The sequence below is a fragment of the Microplitis mediator genome, chromosome 7 (assembly GCF_029852145.1).
Source record: "Microplitis mediator isolate UGA2020A chromosome 7, iyMicMedi2.1, whole genome shotgun sequence".
Taxonomy (NCBI): Eukaryota; Metazoa; Arthropoda; class Insecta; order Hymenoptera; family Braconidae; genus Microplitis; species Microplitis mediator.
In genome coordinates, this window is record NC_079975.1 from 3,181,062 (window position 1) to 3,204,230 (window position 23,169).

General features: G+C 29.6%; 4 protein-coding genes across 9 annotated transcripts; 2 read left to right on the forward strand and 2 right to left on the reverse strand.

Moving 5' to 3' along the window:
- Positions 1 to 127: 127 nt before the first annotated feature.
- Positions 128 to 3,175, reverse strand: LOC130671327 (phosphotriesterase-related protein). Its single transcript, XM_057475151.1, has 6 exons — positions 3,017 to 3,175; positions 2,596 to 2,943; positions 1,606 to 1,755; positions 1,373 to 1,537; positions 1,085 to 1,302; positions 128 to 374 (listed from the first exon to the last, which is right to left on the reverse strand). Exons 1-6 carry the CDS (start codon positions 3,042 to 3,044, stop codon positions 243 to 245), a joined length of 1,041 nt encoding a protein of 346 aa, XP_057331134.1. The 5' UTR covers positions 3,045 to 3,175; the 3' UTR covers positions 128 to 242.
- Positions 3,176 to 3,578: 403 nt separating this feature from the next.
- LOC130671312 (cell division cycle protein 27 homolog) lies at positions 3,579 to 14,567 on the reverse strand. Its single transcript, XM_057475123.1, has 7 exons — positions 14,277 to 14,567; positions 12,255 to 12,330; positions 10,656 to 11,169; positions 10,273 to 10,585; positions 7,377 to 8,714; positions 7,115 to 7,262; positions 3,579 to 4,850 (listed from the first exon to the last, which is right to left on the reverse strand). Exons 1-7 carry the CDS (start codon positions 14,298 to 14,300, stop codon positions 4,720 to 4,722), a joined length of 2,544 nt encoding a protein of 847 aa, XP_057331106.1. The 5' UTR covers positions 14,301 to 14,567; the 3' UTR covers positions 3,579 to 4,719.
- Positions 14,568 to 14,699: 132 nt separating this feature from the next.
- LOC130671318 (odorant receptor Or1-like) lies at positions 14,700 to 18,885 on the forward strand. 3 transcript variants are annotated; one of them, XM_057475133.1, is made up of 6 exons: positions 14,700 to 14,993; positions 16,265 to 16,580; positions 17,595 to 17,987; positions 18,067 to 18,271; positions 18,562 to 18,717; positions 18,803 to 18,884. In XM_057475133.1, the coding sequence occupies exons 2-6, from the start codon at positions 16,369 to 16,371 to the stop codon at positions 18,851 to 18,853; spliced, it is 1,017 nt and encodes a 338-aa protein (XP_057331116.1). In that variant the 5' UTR covers positions 14,700 to 14,993; positions 16,265 to 16,368; the 3' UTR covers positions 18,854 to 18,884. The 3 variants fall into 3 exon arrangements, with proteins under 3 accessions (XP_057331116.1, XP_057331115.1, XP_057331114.1); XM_057475132.1 differs by lacking the exon at positions 14,700 to 14,993 and having other exon boundaries at positions 15,997 to 16,580; positions 17,595 to 17,957; positions 18,803 to 18,885; XM_057475131.1 differs by lacking the exon at positions 14,700 to 14,993 and having other exon boundaries at positions 15,997 to 16,580.
- A 50-nt stretch (positions 18,886 to 18,935) lies between these two features.
- Positions 18,936 to 22,061, forward strand: LOC130671321 (odorant receptor 2a-like). Of its 4 annotated transcripts, none has more exons than XM_057475136.1 (5): positions 18,936 to 19,819; positions 20,415 to 20,810; positions 20,877 to 21,081; positions 21,673 to 21,828; positions 21,898 to 22,061. In XM_057475136.1, exons 1-5 carry the CDS (start codon positions 19,458 to 19,460, stop codon positions 21,937 to 21,939), a joined length of 1,161 nt encoding a protein of 386 aa, XP_057331119.1. In that variant the 5' UTR covers positions 18,936 to 19,457; the 3' UTR covers positions 21,940 to 22,061. The 4 variants fall into 4 exon arrangements, with proteins under 4 accessions (XP_057331119.1, XP_057331121.1, XP_057331122.1 ...); XM_057475138.1 differs by having other exon boundaries at positions 18,937 to 19,819; positions 20,517 to 20,810; XM_057475139.1 differs by having other exon boundaries at positions 18,937 to 19,819; positions 20,520 to 20,810.
- Positions 22,062 to 23,169: the final 1,108 nt, after the last annotated feature.

The window sequence follows — 23,169 nt, forward strand, 5'->3', positions numbered from 1 at the left end:
CGTTTTATTTTTTATTTAGCTTTTACTTTGTCGTTATTCCAGATGAGAGGACAACAAATTGTTAGAGACGTTTTTTTTTTAATTTTATATCGTAATTATTATCTAATAAATAAATTATAAATAGACCTTTAATATTTTTTAAGACTTTTTATTTATTATTCATTATTTATTATAATTATGTAGTCAATCAATGGATCGATCGATCTAGTATTTTATTTATGGCTGAGTAAATGTATTTTGATTTAATAAGACAACCATCTTCTGGGATTCTCGATAGTAATGGCATCTATTTCTTGAGCAGTAAATCCTTTGGCTGGCATACGTGGCAAGACATTTGTAAGGATGTGAGAGTAACCGTGTCCGCCGAATTTAACCTGGAACCAGTCAACCGTCGAGAGGGAATCAATTTTTAAACCTTAAACTTTGATAGCGGTTTGATATATTCGAGTGTCATTGCGGAGAGACATTTATTTATTGGCTGTTTTTTTAAATATTTAGTATTCTAGGATACTGTAAAAAATTGTGAGTGATTACGGATTTTATTTAAAGGAATTCGCTCCGTCACTCGGAGTTCAGAGTTTGAAAAAAAATAACTCCGTACCCGGAGTGAACTGGATTTTATTTGAACTGCATTCACTCCGATTCGAAATTTAATACTAAAATAAATTCCTGTAGGAGTGAATTTTACTCCAAGAGAATTAAATGGATACGCACTCACTCCGAAAATTTTTTACAGTGCAAAATATTTTTTTTTTTAAATCGAAATTTTTTATTTGCCATAAAAATAAAAAAAAATTATTTTTATTGTATTAAAATGACTATAACTTTTTAAATTTTAAGTTTATCGATTTTTTTCTTCAGACCTTTTTTATAGCCCATTAAATTATCTATAAAATTCTCCTATAACTTTTTTACGTAACGTCAAAATTTAATCAGCAAAACTGATGCAGAGTAAGAGTACTTTGAAAATAATTTTTTTTTCTGAACAATTTTAAATAGAACACGAAAAAAAGTTCACTGCGCTGCAAAATAACAATTTAATATAAAAATATATAAAGAAAAAAAGTCCATCGCAGCAATTTACCAGCCGGTGCTTGGTATGGATATCGTGACTCATGAGAATCTGATCTACGCCCCGGTCCCGCTTTATCCAATTTATCCGATCGAGTCTCTGGGCATCCGAGGGCATGTCCGTCGTCTCATCAAGTTGATAGTACGAGCATTCTGTCCCGAATAAATCGAATTGAGTATAGCAGCCCAGCTTCGCAAATTCCAGGAGCTCGTCTTTCTTCACCAGCGTTCCTGTCATTTTAAAAAAATAAATAATTAAAAAATAATTTTTAAAACAACACTAATTACAAATTTAATTAACTGTCTAAATGAGACATGACGGCCTTCTTGGCATCGCCACCAGCTTCGGTAAATATTCTCATTATTTCAAAAGGCGCTTGGGAATTTCTTCCGGGATGGAATGACACCGGGCAGTTTAGCTGTCGTTGGACTTTGGCTGTGGCGCGAATCGCTTTTTTTTCAAATTCTAAATCACAAATTCCATAGATAGATAAATAAATAAATAAATATTAAAATGTTTATCAATTAAATTACCAGTTATTGGCCAAGAACTACCGACTTCACCAACAAATCCAGCTTTCACACTCGGATATTCTTCACAACCTTCAGTTAATTCTTTCAAAATTAAATCGTACATTTGTTCTTCATTTTTCAAATTTTTTTGACAGGCTTCAACATAGTGACCTTGAAAAAAAAAAAATTAATAATTATTATCTTAAGGTCATTCTCAGTACCCCCCCCCCCACTTTTTAAAAATTATCAATGACAGCTGTCATAATCAGCTGTTAAAATTTTATCAATTAATTAAAAAAAAATTCATATATTAATTAAAAAAGGACACCTTAGTTGCAATTATCTTTGAGTTTATTTTTAAAAAAATTCCAGACAGTTGACATCAATTGGGAGTTAAACGAAATTTCAGAAAATCGATGTCAATTTTATAATTCAAATTTTCAAATGTTGTTTAACTTCTAATTGATGACAATTGTCAGTGATTTTTTTTAAATTTTATATCTCAGCTAAATTATTCTTTTTTCAATTAAGGTTTTAATTAATTGATAAAATTTTGACGCGCTTTTGACAGTTGAGTGATTAAAAATTTTTCAAAAGTGGGGAGGGGGAGAGACACTGCCTGAAAATTCCCTAAATTACCCAGTAGCAAATTTGACTCAATGACATCTATAAGATAAAAGTTTTGAGGCTGTTTTTTGACCTATCAAAGCACCAAAATGTTGACAACAATCAGACATTTATCATCAAAAAAATATCTGTTTAAAAGACGATACAAATGACGACAAAAAGTAAATTATAAATGTCAACTAAAGGATTTTTAAATTGAAATGACTTTTTTATGACAAAAAAAAGAAGTCAAATTTGCTATGACTCTCAAGACCAATATCTGTATGTCTTATTCATATAAAAAAAACGGCTTTGAGAAAAAAAATTTGTCGTCCTTTTGAAAGACATCTTAGAGTTGTCTCTGTGCTGCTTGGGTAGTCATAGAAATATATAATTAAAACTTACCGGTACCAGCAATAATATTAACACCAGTTTGCTGGCTAACTTTGATCATCAAAGGAATATCCCGTTTAATTCCATGGCTCGTGTTCTCTACAATCGTACCACCGCCATGTAACTTGAATAATTCAACTTCTTCTAAAATAGCTGTACGAGTATCTGCATCATTAAATGCAACATTGTAACGACTACTGTACGGATACTGTCTTACAAACCCGACATTTCTGATGTCAATTCCACTGGCAAAATAATTCTTGAGTTTGTCAGGCGGTGGTACGTAAAATTTATCAAAATCCAGCGCCAGATGCTCGTGAGTTAATGTCCTGGATAGAGACAGTTTTGTTGCCCCGAGAACTTTAAAAAAAATCGTTATGTTTATTTATTATTAATTATCATTCAAAGTTTGTTAATTATGACCAAGTCATACCTGTTTGCACACTACCAGCTGGATTCATTATTAAATGTCTTGTACTACAGTTGAGAGCAGACTGTGATGTGGAATTTTCATATTTTATTTACCGTTATCTCTTATGAGATAAATTTATATACATACTTATATTAATATTTATTATTTAATTCTAAATTATCATTTAAGACTTTTGTTTTTTATTTTTATTTTAATTTATTAGACAGTAATCATTTTTTATTTTTTCTAGGCGGCAAATTCATTTTTTAAATAAATAATTTATATGTAAGCTTTTATTTTATCAATATATATATAAACATATATATATATTAATTTTTGTTACATATTTTGTTACTATTATATTAATTTTATTATAAATAATTAGAACATTAATTTTTAAAAAATATTTAATTCCCGCCAAAAATTAAAAATTTGAATTTTTCCGCGGGAATTAAATTTTGCTTTAAAAAAAAAGTCGATAGAAAAAATGGAAAGTAATAATTACGTAAAAAAACCTGGGCAGTAAATTTTAACGAAATAATTACCGGAGTATGAGCAGGAAAATAATTAAAATAAAAATGAGTTTTCTTTTTTTTTAAATTTATTATATCCTTTATTTTTATAACCTTGAGCTGGAAATAATAAAAACACTCAAGATCTTAACTCTTCAATCTGATTAAATAATCTATCGACATATATATACATATATATAGATATAAACCACATTACTGTTAAATAATTAGTGTCAGTAGTAATAAATAAATATATATGTATATATTTTATAGCCCACTAGTGTCAATCGAGCGATCGCCGTGACATTAATCATTTAATTTATTATTTTAAGCTGATTAAAATGCCACCGAGCGATCGTCGACGACCAATTGCACTCATTTATTTAAATAATCGTAATTTAACGGCTTAGTTTTTTCAGCCAAACTCATTTATCGTTCATATATTTTTTTATATATATATTATCAATAATAATCATAATATAATAATAATAATTAATAATAATAATAATAATTAATAATAATAATAATCATAAAATACTAATAATTTACATTTACACAAAACTCTCATATTTATTTCCTCAATTCTTTTCTTTTTTTTAAATATTCAGTCGTATTATATTAATTTATTTCGATAAAAACAATTAAATCTCATTAATAAATTTGTTTGTCTGTAAAAAAAAAAAAGAAATAGACAGAGAAGACTCGAAATAAGTAGAAAAAAAAATATACATTATAATTTACAAAGCAAAAAAAAACTACACTGCGAAATAATTTAAAATCCGCGGTTATTTTTCGCTCGTTGGGTCTATATTTATATTTATATTTATATATGTATATATATATAGACATTTAGATCACGATGAGTGTTGATGACAATTAATTAATTAGCTGATTAATTAATTAAATCAATAAATAAATAAACTGGGACTCGTAACACGCGTTGATTAATTAAATGTCCTTATGTTTAAAGTGAAATAATTAAAAACGAAAGAGTGGTGACTACAGTTATCGTAGACGATCTCAATTCGTGTTGTCGTTTTATTTATTTATATTTATTATTATTATTTTACGTCAGTAGATACGACGATAACGGTGACGACGACGGTGACGTGGCCGCTGCAACCGTCTCAGACGGTAACGAGCGAGTCGACGACGACGGATACTTGAGTTTAACCGGTACGCAAGCAAACTCACGTGGGTTACTCGGAGCCTTCATAAGCTGTCATCGCTGTCATCTTGATTTGTTTCTACGCTTAATGTACTCGCGAGACCACTGACCTCCGCTGCTAGTTCGCCACCGCCTTCAGTTTCGTGGGCTAGATTTTGACCCTGCTGCTCATTTCCTTAAAAAAAGAATTTTATTTATATTAATCGACTACTTGTCATAAGCCTGCCCTTTATAAGCCTCTTCCTCTAAATCGGGAGTTACTGAGTCCGTATAACTTCCCCCTTAAGAGGTAACAGTATCCGATTTTCAATTAAATTTAATTTACGGACAAACACTAGAAACCTAAAATAGAGAGTCTAGTGTTTTTTAAAACCTTAAGGGTGGGCCGCACCTAACGAAATCCTGAATTTAAGAATTCTAATTACTTTTTGAATATTTTTGGGACTCGGATGATGAAAATCTTCCGAGGAAGTTCGTCTTCTGCTTTTAGTCGGAAGCTAATAAAATTGCTGTTATGATAATTTTTTAATAAATAATTAGAATTCTTAAATTCAGGACTTAGTTAGGTGCGGCCCAGTTTTAAGGGGATACGCTACCGGACCTCTTTCTCACACTCAGAAAAATAAACGAGACTATCTTTGTTGCACTCGTAGAGTAAATGAGCATTTTTAAACAATTTATTGGAAACTTAGGTATAGTAATCGTGAATGAAACAAATCAATTTATTAAACAAATGAATATTATTTCTTTTATTAAAATACGCGCTCTAGGGTATGTCTTCACTCGTAAGAGATTTAGCTTAGAGTAACTTATTCTTTTAATATTATTTAACACTGAGGTCCAACAACCTCTCCTCTTTTTGTATAACAACGATCTCTAAGTTCAAAATATATATATATATATATATATATATATATATATATATATATATATATATATATATATATGAGTGCAAATGAAGAAAAACATTTTGTCTTGCATTTACTTGGAATCTCTCGTCTACCCAAGTACCTAAGGTCATAAAATTTGATCCATACTAGCTACGACTTAAATGCAACACTGTTCGAAATAATATTTCGAACAGAATATTTAGTAAAGAGAAATAATTAAATAAAGTATATATAAGAATAAAGATTGATTTTTGTATAGAGAATCCAACACAATTTTTCTTGGAGACGAATTAGAGTTTTTGAAAATACGAAATTTCTAGCCTTCTATTAAGGTTTAAAAAAACGCTAAAGACTCTTTATTTTAGGTTTCCAGTGTTTGCCCGTGAATTAAATTTAATTGAAAATCGGTTACCGTTACCCCTTAACAGAGGGCTAGAAATTTCGTATTTTCAAAAACTCTAATTCGTCTCCGAGTAAAATTGTTTTAAAATTCTCATTCACTCAACGAGTGCAACAAAGATAGTCCCGTTTATTTTTCTGAGTGTGAGAAAGAGGTCTGATAGCGTATCCCTTTAAGGGAAAACTCTAAGGAGTTTTGTACCAGAGAGCCCGTTATAAGCCTCCGTTAAAATCCTCTAAATTATAAACTAACAACAGGAAAAATAGACAAATTAATGATGAAAATTTACTGTCTATCTTTCGCGGATGACAATTTAATCATAAGGAAGTAAAATATAATTCATTATTGATAATTGTAATGATGAATTATGTTAAAAGCTTCTGTTACAATTTAAAAGTTTTATTGAGCATTAAGTTGATCAATAAAATTATTATTTTAATTATTTCTGTAATCAATACCGTTATCATTATAATTATTATTTGTGTAAAAAGATAAGTATTTATTTTAGCGCCATAAGCACCAGGAAAATCGAGATACTCGCATGTAACAAAATGTTGATATGACGTTTGAAATTATATAAAATAAAAGAGGCTTATAACGGGTAGTCGGGAACAAAACTACGCAAAAAATTGAACCTCGGTATTCTTGTCCAAAAAAAAATCATTACAAGAATCCAAAAAAACTAAATTTCTTTGCTACAATTTAGGGGAAGGAGGGGCAAAACGGGGTATCCGTTTGTAAATATAATTGAGTGTTATTTTGAATTTTTTTGTCAAACTTTTTGATAAATCAATTGTCAGTTGAAAAATATTAATGACTTTTATTTTATGATAAAAACTTTAAAAAAATTTTTTTCTTTCTTTGCATCTAATAATCATGTAAAATATAATTTTTCTTCATGTAAATTACTTACAAAAAAATTTAACTTAATGAAAATCATTTAAAATCCAGAAATTTTTTTTTTTACCTGTTTTGGGGGTACCCCGTTTTGCCCGCAAAACTGAAAATTTTTTCTGTTTACTTTGAATATAATTAAAAAAAAAAGATTGTGTATTTGAGTCCTCGAAAACTTGGTATTTCCTTAAGTACCCCGTTTTGCCCCTCCCTCTCCTAACACAATCAACTTTCTTAATAATTATGAATAAATACCAGAATTAGCAACCGGCGTTTCTTCATCGCTCTGTCCAGGACTTAAAATAGCTTCTTTAATTTGACTATTAACGCCTTTAGGATCTAAATCCGTTGCCCAACTGAAGTACATCAACGCTAGATGAGTATTGCCAAGTTTTTTGTGAACCTGCACAGTATAAAAAAGCACCAATTAAATCTTCAAAGTAATTATAAAACTTATAAACCAATTAAAGATCAAAGATCAAAGATCATAGATCAAAGTAAAAGCAGCGGCAGTTACCTTTCCTATCGAGTAGTAGACTAGAGATTCTTTGGGTGCGATATTTTTGAGCTCTTCAAATTCACGAAGTGCCTCATTGTACCGTCCGATTGAAAAATTGATACTGGCCCGATGGAACTTACAGAGGGTGTTGTCCGGAGCGTTTGCGATAGCGGCATTGAGTGTTCTCAGCGCGAGATCGGTTTTTTTAAGCGCGTGCTGGACGACTCCGATGTGGCACATGATAGCAGAGTGATAGGGGTTTATCTGCAGCGCTCTTTTGAAGTGGACTTCCGCTAAGCTGTATTGCTCCTGCTTTGAGTAAATGGTGCCGAGACCAAACCAGGCGTTGTAGTGCCTCGGGTCGAGTCTTATCGCGTTTCTAAACGCGTGCACGGCTTTCTCCAGCTCCTCGGTGAGAACATACTCGTGGCCAAGGAGCGTGTAGGCGTACGGGAAGTTCGGGTCCACTTGGATCGCGCGCTGGAAAAATTTAATAGCAGTCTCGTGTTCCGTTTGAGCTGAGAACAAATTGCCCGTGGCGCACCAGGCTGCCGGGGAATTACGGTCCTCTGCGACGAGTTCCTGCGCCAGAGTCGACAACTGGACTTCAGAGTGTAAATGCCACAAGACGGTGCTGTAAATTTCCATCAAATCCATGCGCTGAGGCTCCAGTTGTCTGACCTCGGAAAAATAATTAGCCGCTTTTTTGTAGTCATTCATCTCGAAATGGGCTCGAGCGAGCATTGATAAGACCCAGCCGGTGTTGTAGTGATGTTTTGGCAGGACACTGAGTATTTCAACGGCTTGGGAACAATTAAATTGACTCAAATGCTGATAAGCCATTCCGAGTTCACGTAACAATGACATTAGACCTTCAGCGCATTGTTTTTGAACGAGTACTGCGCACTGTTGTTGACTGGCACAGTTACTATTATTACTATTATTACTATTGTTATTGCTATTACTATTTTGATTCAATGCATTTGTCGTGGCGACCATTTTCTCAGACGTTATTGTTTCACTTTTTTCCTTATCACTCCGATTACGTTCGTTTAGTTCATTGAATGTCGCTTTGTTTAAATTTGTCTTTGACAAACGCGCTTTGGTCTTGCGTGAGGGTGACTTTGGTGTTGTAAATTTGTTTCTATTGGGCGATTTGTTGTTTTCTTTAACCGAGTAGCTGTGACTGAAAAGTCGGGAAGAACGACGGACGTTGGGGCCCTGGAGAGTCGGCGGCGCTGGGGTTGGTGTTGTTGGTGTTACGGTCACGATATTTGCGGTGTTACTTGTGTTCCCTGATTGGGAGAACACGGGCTTGCCCTGTTGCAGTGGAGTCTCTTTTCTCGATATAAATTGCTGTAATAGTAACAATTATTTAAAAAGTGCGGTCTGTAATTGGGGCATTATTTCATTTTTTATTTTTGAAAGAGATGAATGGTATATATTTATATAGAATTGAATTATATATGAGTTCGCTGAGTCTCTATGGTGAATAATTTGTTAGAGACAAGTTTCGAATTTATTTTTTACAAGAACTATTCGTAACTTACGAAGTTTTGATGGCTCAGGTTAAAGTTTTAAAAGAATTTTGTAGAGGATTCAATGGTTTGTAAAAAAGGTCTTAAGATAAATATGAGTAAATAGAAAAGTTTCAAAGTTATCAGAATGTAATGTCGGTTGAAAAAAAAAAAATGAATGATTATTTTAAATTTTAAACAGAAAATTTATGTCTATTAAAATTAATCAGATTTTTATGTAGGTCATGAAGTTGGAGAAAATTTTAATTAAACTTTTCAACGCGGCGTTAAAATTTAAGACGAGTAATTTCAGGGAATTTTAATAACAAATTAAATTTTAACTTCTGTATAAAGACTCGAGTCTAATTTTTTTTTTTTTTTTTTTTTTTTGTAGAAAATTTAATGTCTTGAGGAAAAATTTTTGGATAATTTGAAATAAGAGCAGATTTAAAAATGTCATGGGTGACATTAAAGCTGACCTAATAATTTTTTTGTGGATTAGAAAAAAGTAGACGGCTATAAAAATTAATGGCCTAGAGTAAACTACTCCGTTTCCAACACGGAAATTATGTTTTTATATATTTATTTACTACGAAAATATAAGAAATTTTTTCTTGCAGATTTTAGAATAAGAAAATTTTATTTTCATGCGTATAAATTAATGGAAAAATGTCAGATTTTGAGATAAAAAATAATAATTAGTAAATTTATCTAATCAGTAAGAAAATAAATGCCTTAAAATTTTTTTGAGAAGAAACTTCGGTGTGCCGTCAACTGATCCCTACAAATTGATCCCACCGACATCTGATCCCATCAACAATTGGTGGTCAATTGATTTTTATCAACAACTAATTTACATAATTTAACTTTTTATACTTACATCAGTGAGTTTTAATTACTCATGTCATAGTAATTAATTAATAATTAATTATTTTATAAATTTGTCAGTGGGATCAGTTGTCTGGGATCAGTTGTCATGGAACCGAAAATTCGTATGGGGGCTGATAGGGTCCGTTATAAATAATCGTGACAAAAATAACCCTGATAAAAATTCCTGAACAAAAATATCTATCACCAAAATAACCCGATTAATCTCATCTATATATTAAAGTATGGCCCAATAAAATTTTTTTTTGCTTTCAAATTTCCGCAGTCAACCCAAAATTTAAAAAATAACAAATTATCTAAAAATATCAATTTTAGTTGCTCAAGAATTAAAAAATTTCGAATATTCTCCTGCTAATTTTTAAAAAAGTGAAAGCCAAAATTTTTTCAGGTCACTCTGATATATTTTTTTATCAATCGTAAATTTAGACTCGACCCGGTTCCGACAGTCGGGTACTTTATTAACTGTACAGAGGACGATATTTATTAATAAATAAATAAATACAACTTACGCCTACATGAGCTCGAAGACTACTGACACGTTTAGCTAAACTTTTCTGATCATTTGATTCAGTTAAAGTGACATGTGAAGGTAGTACTGTTGGTTCTGGAGAATTATTGTCCAGCGGAAGAATACCAAAACTCGGAGTCAAAGGACTCATTGAATTACTAAACATACTACGATACCGCTGAGGTTTGCTGCGCGGTGATATCGTCGGTGGATTTGTATATAAAATAGCCTGTGGTTGGGGACTTTCTTCTATTGACGGATGTAATCTGACGCCCTGAGTACTGCCATTGACAATTACAGCTTGCGTTGGAGTCCTGAAAAAAATGATCGTCAATAAAACCCGTTACCGAACCTCGCAATTAACGAACCAGATAAAAATCTTACGTGTTTATGTTTGGCGTTGGAGAATTGCTGGGAAGAATAACTTCAGGCTCGGTAATATAATTAAGCTGATTAGTACCGTGACACATAGCGAAGGTGTCTATTTTTTCTAACTGAAATACTTTATTGGGATCGGGTTTCTCCCCGACATTACAGAGCTCCTCGAATGAGTGCCATAAAAATGGATTCAATTTTAATGCTAATTTATGCGCTTCGTTAGCTTTTGAAGTTCTTGTCAGTTTGTAATATACTTTAGCTATTATTTGTAGTGAAAAACACGCTTGGTCGCCGAATTGTATAACTATATCTTCTAAATTTTTAACTTGTTTGTAGTAACCGCCGACGATGGCTGCCTCGGCTTCCGCCCATTTTTCCAAATCGTAGCAACATTTTGCGAGTAAAAAACGACACTGCGGTGTACTGGGTGATTTCTTTGTTAATAATCCATACGCTTGTCTTATTCTCCCAGCCCGGTAGTAACATGTCGCTAAAAGGAACAGCGTATCCTCGTTATCCACTGAAATTTAAACATAAATTATTAATTACTTGACTTACTAGTTTCGTGTTGCTGATAATTATCAAATTAGAACTCATTCATTTTTGGCAGATAGTGTACTTGAAGATCGGAACGTTTTTCGCGCAACGACAATTAAAAAAATGTATGTAATTTGACTGCTCAAGGGGTAGTTAGGGGTGGTCTGCAATTTCCGGCTGACATACAAGCAAATGCGAAATATTTCAAAAATCTAGATCTAGTAGATTTTTTAGTTTTTATTTTGTTTTTGTATTTTCGTTTCGCGAAAAACGTTCCAATCTTCAGGTACATGGCAGATAATTGTTTTATGAACAAAATATATGAGTATATTTTAGTAAAATATTTATTTTTAATGATCGTTATTATAATTAATAATTAGTCTATTGATTTAATAATAGTACAGTAAAAACAAGTGGAAAAAAATATGACGTTTAAAAATAAGTATTGAAAATCAAAATTTTTTTTTAACTGAGGGTTAATGGATTTAATATAAATAACTTTATAATTGAGAGTAATTATGGGAGGTAATTAATTATTTAAAAAATTTTCTTTTCCTAGAGTAAAATATACTATTGTTTTTTATATAAAAGAACTTAAATTTTAACAATTAATAATTTTTTGCTGTCAGATGATTAGATAGAAAATTACTTAAAATTTCGGAGTAGGGAAAATAAAAAATTACGTGGGTTAAATTTTTTTTTTTTTATTATTTGACACTGAGGTCTAACAATCTCTCCTCTTTTTTTATAACAAAGATGTCTAAGTTCAAAACATACATATATATAAATATATGAGTGCAAGATGAAGAAAAACATATTGCCCTGCATTTATTTAGAAAATGGGACTCTCTCGTCGACCCAAGACCTAAAGTCGTAAAATTTGATCCGTACTATTTTTTTTTTCCTCAAGTAAACATATATATGTTTTTGATTCAACATAAAAAATAAATACTGCGACACAAATGTGACGTTCGAAATAATATTTAGTAAAATATTTATTATAATAACGATAAATTTGTGTATAGAGAGAATGATGATTTATATATAATTAAAAAAAAAAATAGTTACCTTCTGCAAAAAGCCTTTCTGATAAAAAAATAGCGTCGTTGTACGCATAGTGATTGAGACAATGCCATATGGCGGCCTATAAATAAATATTTGTTTATTTTTTATTTTTCTATAAATAAACTGTCATTAGTAAATAAAAAAATTTATCTAATTAATGATTTACTTATTTATAGACAGTACAAATTTATACCCCGTGGAAAAATAAATACATAGTAGTAAACATAAACAATAAGACAACTTTTTTAATACACAGTAAAATCTTTTAATAAAAGTTTTATCGATTAGACAATTTTTCTATTTTTCCCAAATCAAAAAATTGTTGATAATTTTTTTTTTTTATACTGAAATTAACCGACGTCTAATAATTTTATTTTTTTCAAAGTTATAAAGTAAAATTGCACATAGTTTTTTTAATTTTCTACACCTGCAAATTTTTAGTTCTTATTTTTTATTGACAAAAAAAACTAAAATTGTTAATCGTCTGCTAACTTCAGTATCATTTCTTTTTATTTCAATATTTTAAATATATAAATGTAATTATTTATTATCATTTACGTAATTTCATAAATAAAATAATTTATGACAGTAAAATTCGCGGACATCTGACAATTTTTAAAACTTTGAAATGATAAGTTAAAATGTTTTTAAAATAAAAATAAAAAAATTCATGTACAGAGAATTCAAAATTCAGTACATTTATTTTTTTAAATTTTATTACTTGAATTATTTAATTTTTTTTAAAAATTGTCGTATGTCTGATACATTTACACTCATAATAATTCAATTTATGAGCGAATGTAGCAGGCATAAGATAAATTTAAAATTATTAATAAATAGAGCAAAAAATTAATGAAACAAAATTTTTAAAAACTGCGCTTAGAAAACTGAAATTAAAAATTGCATTTTTTATAAATTTTGTTTTTTTATAATTTTAAAATTTTCTGTCTGCTACATTCTTACTCATTTTAATTTCGATATTTTTCAATTATTTGAAAAAAATTCATTTAAAAAAAAAAAATCATGAGTGTAAATGTGGCAGACACGACAATTTTTAAATTCCGTATGAAAAAATTAAACAATTAAAACAAAATTTTAAAAAATGCATCTACTAAATTTTGAATTGTCTCAACATGAATTTTTTATTTTTATTTTATGATACTGAAGTTAGCAGATGTCTAGTAATTTTTGAATTTTTTTTTAGACGATAAACCATAAACAAAAAAATATTTTTAAAAATTGCACCTGTAGTTTTTAAAATTTTCTACATGTGCATAATTTCATTTTAATTTTTTGCAATTGATTTTTTGAAAAACAAAAATTCAAAAATTTTCAAACGTCTGCTAACTTCAGGATCATTTTTATTTTATAAAAATTTCAATGAGTGTAGATGTAGCAGACACAAGATAATTTTTGAATTACATATAAAAAAATAAAACAATTAAATTAATAAAAAAAAAAAAAAAAATGCATACGCTGACTAGATTTTTCTAGAAGTCCATTTTTAAATTTTTTTGTTAAAAAAATTTAATTTTATTATTTTAAAATTTTAGAAATTGTCAGATGTCCGCCAACTTTACTGTCATAAATTTAAATTTATGATTTAAAAATTTAAAAAATTGTCAGATGAACGCCAACATTACTGTCATGTAATCAATATATTTTTACAAATAAATTACTACATTAATTAAAAAATTATAAAATGTCGAAATTGGGGTAATTGAAAGTATGTCTCAAAGGAGATTAAAATTGGAATATCGATATGTTGAATTGTCAATAAGTGTAGATGTAGATGCGCAGACTAGAGACTAGACTACACAATTTCATTTCATATATACATACATACATACATATGTATATATACACGTACAAAGACGTAACACACGTTGACTGGCGTATGAATAAAAAACTAAACTGAGTGAGTGAAATAAAAAAAGTCTCTATCTGCGTTATTTTATCAGGAAAATTAAATTAGTTGGGGTCTTTCTCATAAAATATGATCGATCTGTGAATGCACTTTCTCACCTGAACTGGCTCCTGTACAATCATGCTTGCAACTTCTTCACTTATTATTATTATATATATATGTACTTATATATATATAAATTTTCCAATACACAATTAGAGAATTTGTTTATTTATTTAATACTCCTCTGGAATTGTTGTCAAACTACGGTCGGGATAAGTTACTATAAATACGAATCCGATAAGAAAAATGATAAGAGAATTGAGAAGGTTTGAACGATTCATTGGAAATATTTAACACGAGAATCCATCTTTACTCTGCTCATTTCAAGTCAACAACTGACTTTGCTATTTTTCAATTCTCCCAACCTCGGATATTTTAAATATCTATTTTTGTTTTTTGGGGACAAATAACAAGTCACTAGAAAATTTTAGGCGACTTGGAGGTCGAGTGAATCGACGCTAGATGGCGGGAATTTTAACTGTCAGTAGGTTGAGTAGATTTAGACGACTGGTTTGTTGGTAAAAAAAAAAGTTTATATTCGGAATTTTGGTTATTTTCAGTTTAAAAATTTATATCAAACTTGTAGTGTCAGTGCGCGACATAATTGATAGTGAAATTTGGTAGTTTGGTTGGATTTCAAATTCAGATAAAGTTCGAATTAAATTACAGCTGCTATTTTATGTGTGCGGCAAAAAAATGAAAGAGGCAACGAATTATTTAAATCAACATATGAATATTTTTTATTTGACATCTAGATGAGGGCGAGCTAAAAGGTATGACTGTTAATTTTTTTATATTTTATAGGACTTTGATATTAAAAGTCACAATGGGAAATTTTTACTGTAGTAAATTTCAGGTTTTCAAATATTTATGATCCTGAAGTAAACAATTATCAATTTTAAGATTTTTTTTTCAACAAATCAATTATGAAAAAAAAAAAAATAAATAAAAATATACACATGTAGAAAATTAAACAAACTATAGGTGCAATTTTTTAAAATATTTTTTTTCATTATTTATTATTTTGAAAAAAAACCAAAAATTATAAGACGTTGACTTTCAGTATCATGATTTATCTTACAATAGGTTTGAAACTGAGTGAAAATATGAAAAATTTGATCACAGTATTTGAATTAAATATTTTATGCTTGTACTTACTGTGATTATTTCATAGTTTATTTATGTAGAGTAAACAAAATTTTTTTTTGAGGAAAGAAAATGAAACATCTATGAGTGTCTGTGATTTTTATATTTTTTGTCACGCAGAAACACATAACTCACTAAAAAATAAATATTTTTGCATGGACGTCAATCTGCCGAACCACAAAAGTATTTTAACAAAAAAAAATTTTTACGTAACAAGTAAATTTTTTCCAAACGAAAATCGTTAATACCTCAGAATTTTTTAGTCACCAAAATTTATTTTATCAAAATCTGATTAAAATTTATTTTTTACTACTCGTGCTCGGTTCCCAAAATTTTATAATAGATAAATAAAAATTTTCAAAAATATTCTATACAGCTTTCAAATATTTATTTTCATTTTTTACTTTCTATTAATACTTAAATTTCGAGATTGAATTTTAGTTAAAATAGTGAATGTAAAAACTAATTTTCGCATCTTAACATTTTTTTGAATGAAATATAGACTAAAAATAATACTTTCAGACTGACAAGGTCCCTCGTCAACTGACTTCCGAAACATGAATAATAAATGAATCAATTATGAAAATAACAGCAATTGAATATTCTATTCCATCTTCCATTTATCTACTTAAAGTATAAACAATTCAGTCTTTGCCATATTAAAATAATTATATCAATTTTCCTACAGTTTTAGAAAATTGTTTTCCCAAGAAATAGTAACTACAGGCAATAAACTGAATACTTGAGTAGCACAATTAGTATAGCAACATAGTATCATGTATTTCTATGCCTCCCGTGGTCATATCTTCGGAAACCTCTTAGCTGATAGACCGTCAAATCGATTTTCTTATATATATGGCTATACTGAAAGAAAGTTTCTTTGTATTAACTTGCATAGGCCTTTGGAGACCAGTTGAATGGCAGGGAATCAAAGGGACATTTTACAACTGCTACACTTTACTAGTTATTTTGAATAGCATCACTTTCGTTATTTCCGAATCAATGGAGTTGATATTTTTCAACCATGGTATTTTTGATTTCTTTAATAACTCGTCGATGCTGATAACTATCATAGGGATGTGCGGAAAAACGATAACGGTTGTAAGCAATCGTGGAACTATTATCAAAATGATTGAAAGGTTTAATGGAAATCCATTTAGTCCGCGTGATTACCAAGAGGAAATCATTCACAAGAATTTCAATCGGATGATCAGGTGATTTTTTTGGAAAATCTGTTTATTTGAAATTCATAAAAATGTTACATACTTTCGGCGAAACGGAAAATTACTTGAAAATATTTTTTTTTTTGGACATGAAAAAATATTTTAAATTGTAATTTTTGATTTAATTATTGCAGTGACTGAAAATAATTTTTTTTGGGCGGGAAATTTTTTCAGGCAGATTTGAAAATATTTTTCAAAAATTTAATTTCTAATGTTATTTTACATTTAAACAATTTTCTCAAGTTTAATTTTTCATTAAACTGGTCATAGAAAATGAGTTTTTGACATTTTTCTTTATGGTGGAAATTAAATTTGAAAAATTTTTTTGTCGGCACGAAATTTTTTTTGATATCTTCACAATAATAAAATTAAATTTTGTTAAAAAATAATAATTAGAAAAAAAATTATATTTCAAATTTTATTTACTGAAAAAAATAATTTGTTTACTTTTTATTTGAATCTGCTTAAGATGTCTTTGAAATCTGGTAAATTTAAAAAATCAAATTTTCACATGCAGTATAAAGGTCAATAGAAAAACGCACGAGTGGAATTTTTGTTTAAATTAAATTTGAAAACGCGAGATAAGATTTTTCCAGATAATTTTCTGGCAGTAGGATAGTACACTGAGAAAAAAAATACTATTTTCCAAACAAAAATTTCTTGGTTCAAGAAATCCGTTCAAAATATTTATTTTATTATTATTAATTATCAATTTCTTGAGAAAAGAGCATCAAATTTATTTTTGTTATTATATGAATTTGATATTATATTATGAGTAAACAAAAGAATAGCTTTACTTGAATTAAATAAAAATTATTTCCTTCAATTCTACGAATTCTCGAGACAAAATTATATATTCTTGAAAATTATCAAGAATATATGTTTTTGTCTCAAGTAAATGTTCTTGATAAAAGTATTTTTTTTTTCTCAGTGTCGAACTCGCTGAAAATATGTAGCACTCGAATATCAAAATGTGAATTGTTCGATGATCATAAAAAATATTAGATTTAATACTTTGGTGTATACAGTATTTTTCGAAGTATCTGTAACCGTATTTACCGTGGGAAAAATATTTGAAGATCGTCCACCGGGGGTTTTACCCTGCAGAGCTTGGCTACCTTACGATTATTCAAATAACATCATTATTTATTGGGTGACCGCTTCCCAACAGCTTCTTACCATTTTTATGAGCGCCAATGTTGACATTGCCTATGACACTTTGTTTCCCGGGATGATGATGCAAGTTTGCGCCCAATTAAATGTACTCAAACATCGGTTTCGTCTTACCTTGGATGCTCTGGAAAATGTTTCCGACGACAAAATGGACCCTGTAATGGCCAAAACTGTCGAGAAAAAATTTTTTTCCGAGTGTGTTGAGTATCATGTAGAAATTTTAAGGTTTTTTGATAATTTTATATCAAGCATTTAGACGTAAAAATGAATAACAATTATTTTTTTTAATCTTATTTATTTATAGGATGGTTGATACGATGAGTCATGTATTTGGCCCAATGATATTTATTCAATATTCATTCAGTTCAATAATTCTCTGCAGCAGCGTTTACGCTCTATCTCAAATGGTGCCATTTTCACCAGAATTTATTGCATGCTCTGTATATATTCTCTGCATGTTCTTCCAAATATTCGTCATCTGTATGTCAGGCAACCGAGTAACTCTCGAGGTGAATTTATAGCTATAAAATCGCTCCAAAAATATGTATAAGGCTGAGGTACAATTTATGGCCACTTTTTGACCCTTGAAAAATTTAAATAAAATTATTTGTAAAAGACGCAGTGAGACAATTAATTTTTAAAATCTGTACAATCATATTTTTATCACATTGGTACAACAGAAATTTTATTTTACATTTTTTCATTGGTCAAAATGAAGTATTAAGTGCCCAAAAATGTAGACCAAAGATGAAATTTCTACCCTACATCTTTAAGAAAAGAAAAAAAAAAGTTATAATAGTTTGCAGAACTCAGCACTGCAATGTACAACACAAATTGGTTCGCACTGAGCAATAATGCTCAAAAACACATTGTCATGATGATGATGTCGTCAATCAAACCGATTGTATTCGCCAGCGGACACGTTGTTACGTTGTCACTCGAATCATTCAAACGAGTAAGTCAATAATTTTTTTATTCACTCAAACAACTTTTTTTTTGAGTTGTAAATTTTGAGAAAAATTATTTTACAATTTTTTTAGCTGCTCAAATTATCCTACACTATTTACAATGTATTCCAACAATCATCTTGAGTCATGTGAAGTAATAAAGAAATATTGTTTAGAACTTAACTGAGTAAATAAATTTATTTAGACTCAAGTTGTAAGTTAACTTGATCGTTCTTATCTCGGCGAAATTTTATCAGCGACTGATCCCCACTCTTCTCTAGACAACAGAACCAGAACCAAACAATAGTCGCTTCTTTAAAATAGAATGTCATTTTATATTCAAGAAATTGTCCATTTAATAATTCAAACCCTTTCTTACGACAATTCTTCGTACTAAATATTTTCCCCTATAATTCTTGTTGCAAATTTACCTCAAGATAATTACAGCAATTTGAATTTTATAACAGCGGGAAATTTTATATTTAAAAATTAAAACCCTGTCGTATGGCAATTCTCGGTAGTAGATATTTTCCCCTATACTTTTTGATAAAAATTTGAAAATTTACCTCAAGGTAATTACGGCAATTCAACTTATATATAGATAAATGCCACAATTTGAATTTCATATAGACGGAAATTATTAATATTTGATAAGTAAGACTGGCGACAGAGAAACTCCCTTTTCTCGACTGCAGTATTAGAGTAACTATCGGCCCTTGCATACAATAACAGCAATCTAATCGATACAATGACAACTATTTTACCGCAAAGTTTCTTTATTTTAACTTGCATTGGTCTTTGGAGACCCGTTGACTGGCAAGGCTGGAAGTGCAAACTCTATGACGCGTACAGCTACTTTGTCGTCGTAACAAATTTCGCGTTTTCATTGTCACAGCTCCTGGACATTATTTTAGTCCGTACTTCAATAAATGAATTGACAAATAACATGACAATGTTACTTGTAATGGTGACTGCCTGTGGAAAAATACTCGGAATTCTTTGCAACCGCAATGAAATTATTCAAATTATTAAGTCGTTAGAAGAAAAACCTTTTAAGCCTCGTGACCAATATGAAATAGACATTCGAAATAAGTACATACATATCAGTAGGTAAGTGTGGATTTTATAAATTTTTTTTTTTTTTTATCTATACACCGAAAAATAGGATTTCTTGGCGCAAAAAAATTTTCATTATGAAATGAAGACAAAATCTTTCTGGGGACTAGAAAATTTTTTTTTTCATAATGAAAAAAATTTGTTAGAGCAAATAAAATTTTTCTTGGGGCGAGTAAAAATTTTTTGCACCAAAAAATCCTTTTTTTTTGTGTATAGATTTATCACACTGTAAAAAATTTTCGGAGTGGACGCGAATTAAATCCGGAGTGAATGCGGAGCGGATGACTTGGGTTTTTTTTTTAATTCTCTAGAGTCAAATTCACTCCAAAGGGGAATTTATTTTCACATAAAAAATCCGAATCGGAGAGAATGCAGATTTCAAAAAAATCCAAATCACTCCGCTGAAAAAAAGCTCCCCATTGACTCCGTATGCGGAGTGATTTTTTCTGATAATCGGGAATTTCGGTTCGGAGTGGATTCGGATTTGAATACAATCCGTAATCACTCCCAATTTTTTACAGTTCATTATGATTATTTTTAACAATACATCGAAAGTTTTATGAACAATGAGAGGATAAACTCCATAAAGTGTTTTAACCCGTTCTTATTGTGTGTATTTGACAATAGGAATATCAGGAATTTTATTAACGCGAATTCCAGAAGCTAAATTACCCGATGTATTGCCTTTCAGCAGCTGGTTGCCTTACAATTATTCAAACCCTAAAATTTACTTACTAACTGCTGCTCAACAAATTATTAACTCTCTGATTAGTACTTACGCTCAGGTTGGCTTTGATACTCTCTTTCCTGGAATGATGATGTATGTTTCTGCACAAACAAATATACTGCAGTATCGTTTCAAAAAAGTCATCAAAGCTCTTGAAAAAATTAATCTTAAAAATTCTGCCGACCAAGTCAAGAATCATAAAGACGCCGAAAAAAATATTATTACCGAATGGGTCGAGTGCCATATTGCGGTTTTAAGGTTTTTTTACTTTTTTTCAAATATTTTTAAACGACCTGAATAATTGTATTCATTTATTGTGTTCAGTTTTTCAGATTATGTTTACGAAATATTTTCGAAGCCTGTTTTTTTGCAGTACTGCTCAAGCTCAATAATGCTTTGCGGAACAGTATATTATTTTTCTAGTATTCCAATGGATTATGTTGAATGTATCAGTACTATGGTTTTTATTATCGGCACGATATTACAAATATTTATGTGTTGCATGTCTGCTCATCAATTGACACTTCAGGTAAACTCAAATTTTCTGCGCCTATTAATAAATTGATTTTAATCTTTCGTTAACTTTAACATTAAATGTCTCCCACCACAATAATATCTGTATTAGGGTGGCCCAAAAAAACCGACTATTTTTTTTTTTCGAGTCTCTTATGAAAATTTGTTGGTTTAAGATGTTTTAAGAAGCCTCTCCAAAAATCAGCTCGATAAAAAATTTTCAAGAGGTCGCTCACGAATTTTGAAAATATCAAAAATGATCGAAATTCGGATTTTTTTGTTCTAAATTTCTTCTTTCTCGTGGCAGCTATAGTTTATAATTATAAAATCATGACTACGCTAAAAATTTCAGCCCAAAATTAAAATATTTCAACGTCGCTCATTTTTGGAGTGGCCTCTTAAACCAACAAATTTTCATAAGAGACTCGAAAAAAAAAAATAGTCGGTTTTTTTGGGGCCACCCTAATCTGTATATATAATTTTTTTATTGCAAATTTTTCTTTGGGATCCAAAGATCGATTGATAAATTTGTTGGTTTAAAAAAAAAATATGGGATTAAAAATTTAAGAATGTAAAGAAATTTAAAAAAAAATAAAAAATATTTAAGTTTGCAGATCTTAATGACGCGATGTATAACACCGATTGGTTTAATCTGAGTATAAATGCTAAAAAGTCCATGATTATAATCGTCTTGAAAACATTTCAGCCTGTGGTCTTTATGTCTGGTTATATCGTCACACTATCAATTGAATCCTTCAAAAGTGTAAATTAAAATTTTTCATTATGCAAAAATGCTAAGTACATTTTTTAATTAATAAACTAATTTTTTTAGGTAATGAAATTATCTTACTCTATTTATAACGTACTTCAGTAAAAAAATAACATAAATTTCACAATGTTGTTGATTTGTTGTACACGGAAAGAAAATTATGGCAGCGGTTCCCATAATTTTGTGAAATTTTTTCCTATACCATCATAGGAATTACGACCATAAATTATGGGAGCGGTTCCTATAATTATAGGAATGTTTCCCATAATTATAGGAATAGTTCCTATAATTATGGGAATGATACCCATAACACTATAGGAATGATTCCTATAATTATAGGAATGGTTCCTATAATTTATAGGAATACTTTCTATAATATTATGGGAATCATTCCTATAATTTATGGGAATGGTTCCTATAATAGTATGGGAACTATTCCCATAATATTATGGGAATGATTCCCATAATGCAATTGGAATGGTTCCTATACCATTATGGGAATCATTCCCATAATATTATGGGAATAGTTCCCATACTATTATAGGAACCATTCCTATAATATTATGGGAATGGTTCCCATATTATCATGAAAAAATTATTTTAAAGAAGTGTGGTAATCACTTCTACAATACACAGAAATATTATTAAACATAAAAACAAAAATTCAAACATTGAAAAAAAAAATCGTAATTGGCAAAAAAACATTAAAATTTTTAACAAGAATTTTTTGTCAGCACAAAACATTCAAGAAAATTCAAATTTTGGGAAATTTCTACACTATTGTGCAAAAAAAAAATTCTATGATATTATAGGGATGGTTCCCATAACATTATGGGAATAGTTCCCATAATATTATAGGAATAGTTCCTATACCAATATGGGAACCATTCCCATAATAGTATGGGAATGAATCCCATACCATTATGGGAATGGTTCCCATAATATATGGGAACCATCCCTATAGTAGTATAGGTATTATTCCCATACCATTATGGGAACCATTCCCATAATGCATAGCAAAACTTCCCATAATTTTCTTTCCGTGTACCTACAGGCACTGAAATTTATCTACTTAACACAATTGTTCGCAGTTTGTAATTTTTCTAAAATTATAATAAAATGTATGACATTAATGTTTTTTTATTCAACAAAGTAAAATAAAATAATGAATATTTATCATGTAACCAAAATATTTTTGTAAGTGTGATCTAAAATAAAAAAAAACTATTAATTAGAGTTAAGTAAAACAATAAACTTTTTATTTAATAATTTTTCTCCACAAATATCGGAAAAAATAACGTACTTTTTTTTGAAAATTTAAATTTCATAGCGGGA

Bases quoted from the DNA above. Each gene is read 5' to 3' on its own strand.
- LOC130671327 (XM_057475151.1), bottom strand. From the start codon at position 3,044: ATGAATCCAGCTGGTAGTGTGCAAACAG. The intron at 2,944-3,016 runs GTATGACTTGGT...TTTTTTTTAAAG, and splicing joins AGCTGGTAGTGTGCAAACAG to TTCTCGGGGCAACAAAACTG. The intron at 375-1,084 runs GTAAATTGCTGC...GACTGGTTCCAG, and splicing joins TCCATACCAAGCACCGGCTG to GTTAAATTCGGCGGACACGG.
- LOC130671312 (XM_057475123.1), bottom strand. From the start codon at position 14,300: ATGATTGTACAGGAGCCAGTTCAG. The intron at 10,586-10,655 runs GTAAGATTTTTA...CATTTTTTTCAG, and splicing joins CCAACGCCAAACATAAACAC to GACTCCAACGCAAGCTGTAA. The intron at 7,263-7,376 runs GTAACTGCCGCT...TATACTGTGCAG, and splicing joins TCTACTACTCGATAGGAAAG to GTTCACAAAAAACTTGGCAA.
- LOC130671318 (XM_057475131.1), top strand. From the start codon at position 16,222: ATGGCTATACTGAAAGAAAGTTTCTTTGTATTAACTTGCATAGGCCTT. The intron at 16,581-17,594 runs GTGATTTTTTTG...AAAAAATATTAG, and splicing joins AATTTCAATCGGATGATCAG to ATTTAATACTTTGGTGTATA. The intron at 18,272-18,561 runs GTGAATTTATAG...AAGTTATAATAG, and splicing joins GCAACCGAGTAACTCTCGAG to TTTGCAGAACTCAGCACTGC.
- LOC130671321 (XM_057475136.1), top strand. From the start codon at position 19,458: ATGACAACTATTTTACCGCAAAGTTTCTTTATTTTAACTTGCATTGGT. The intron at 19,820-20,414 runs GTAAGTGTGGAT...AACTCCATAAAG, and splicing joins AAGTACATACATATCAGTAG to TGTTTTAACCCGTTCTTATT. The intron at 21,829-21,897 runs GTAAATTAAAAT...TAATTTTTTTAG, and splicing joins CAATTGAATCCTTCAAAAGT to GTAATGAAATTATCTTACTC.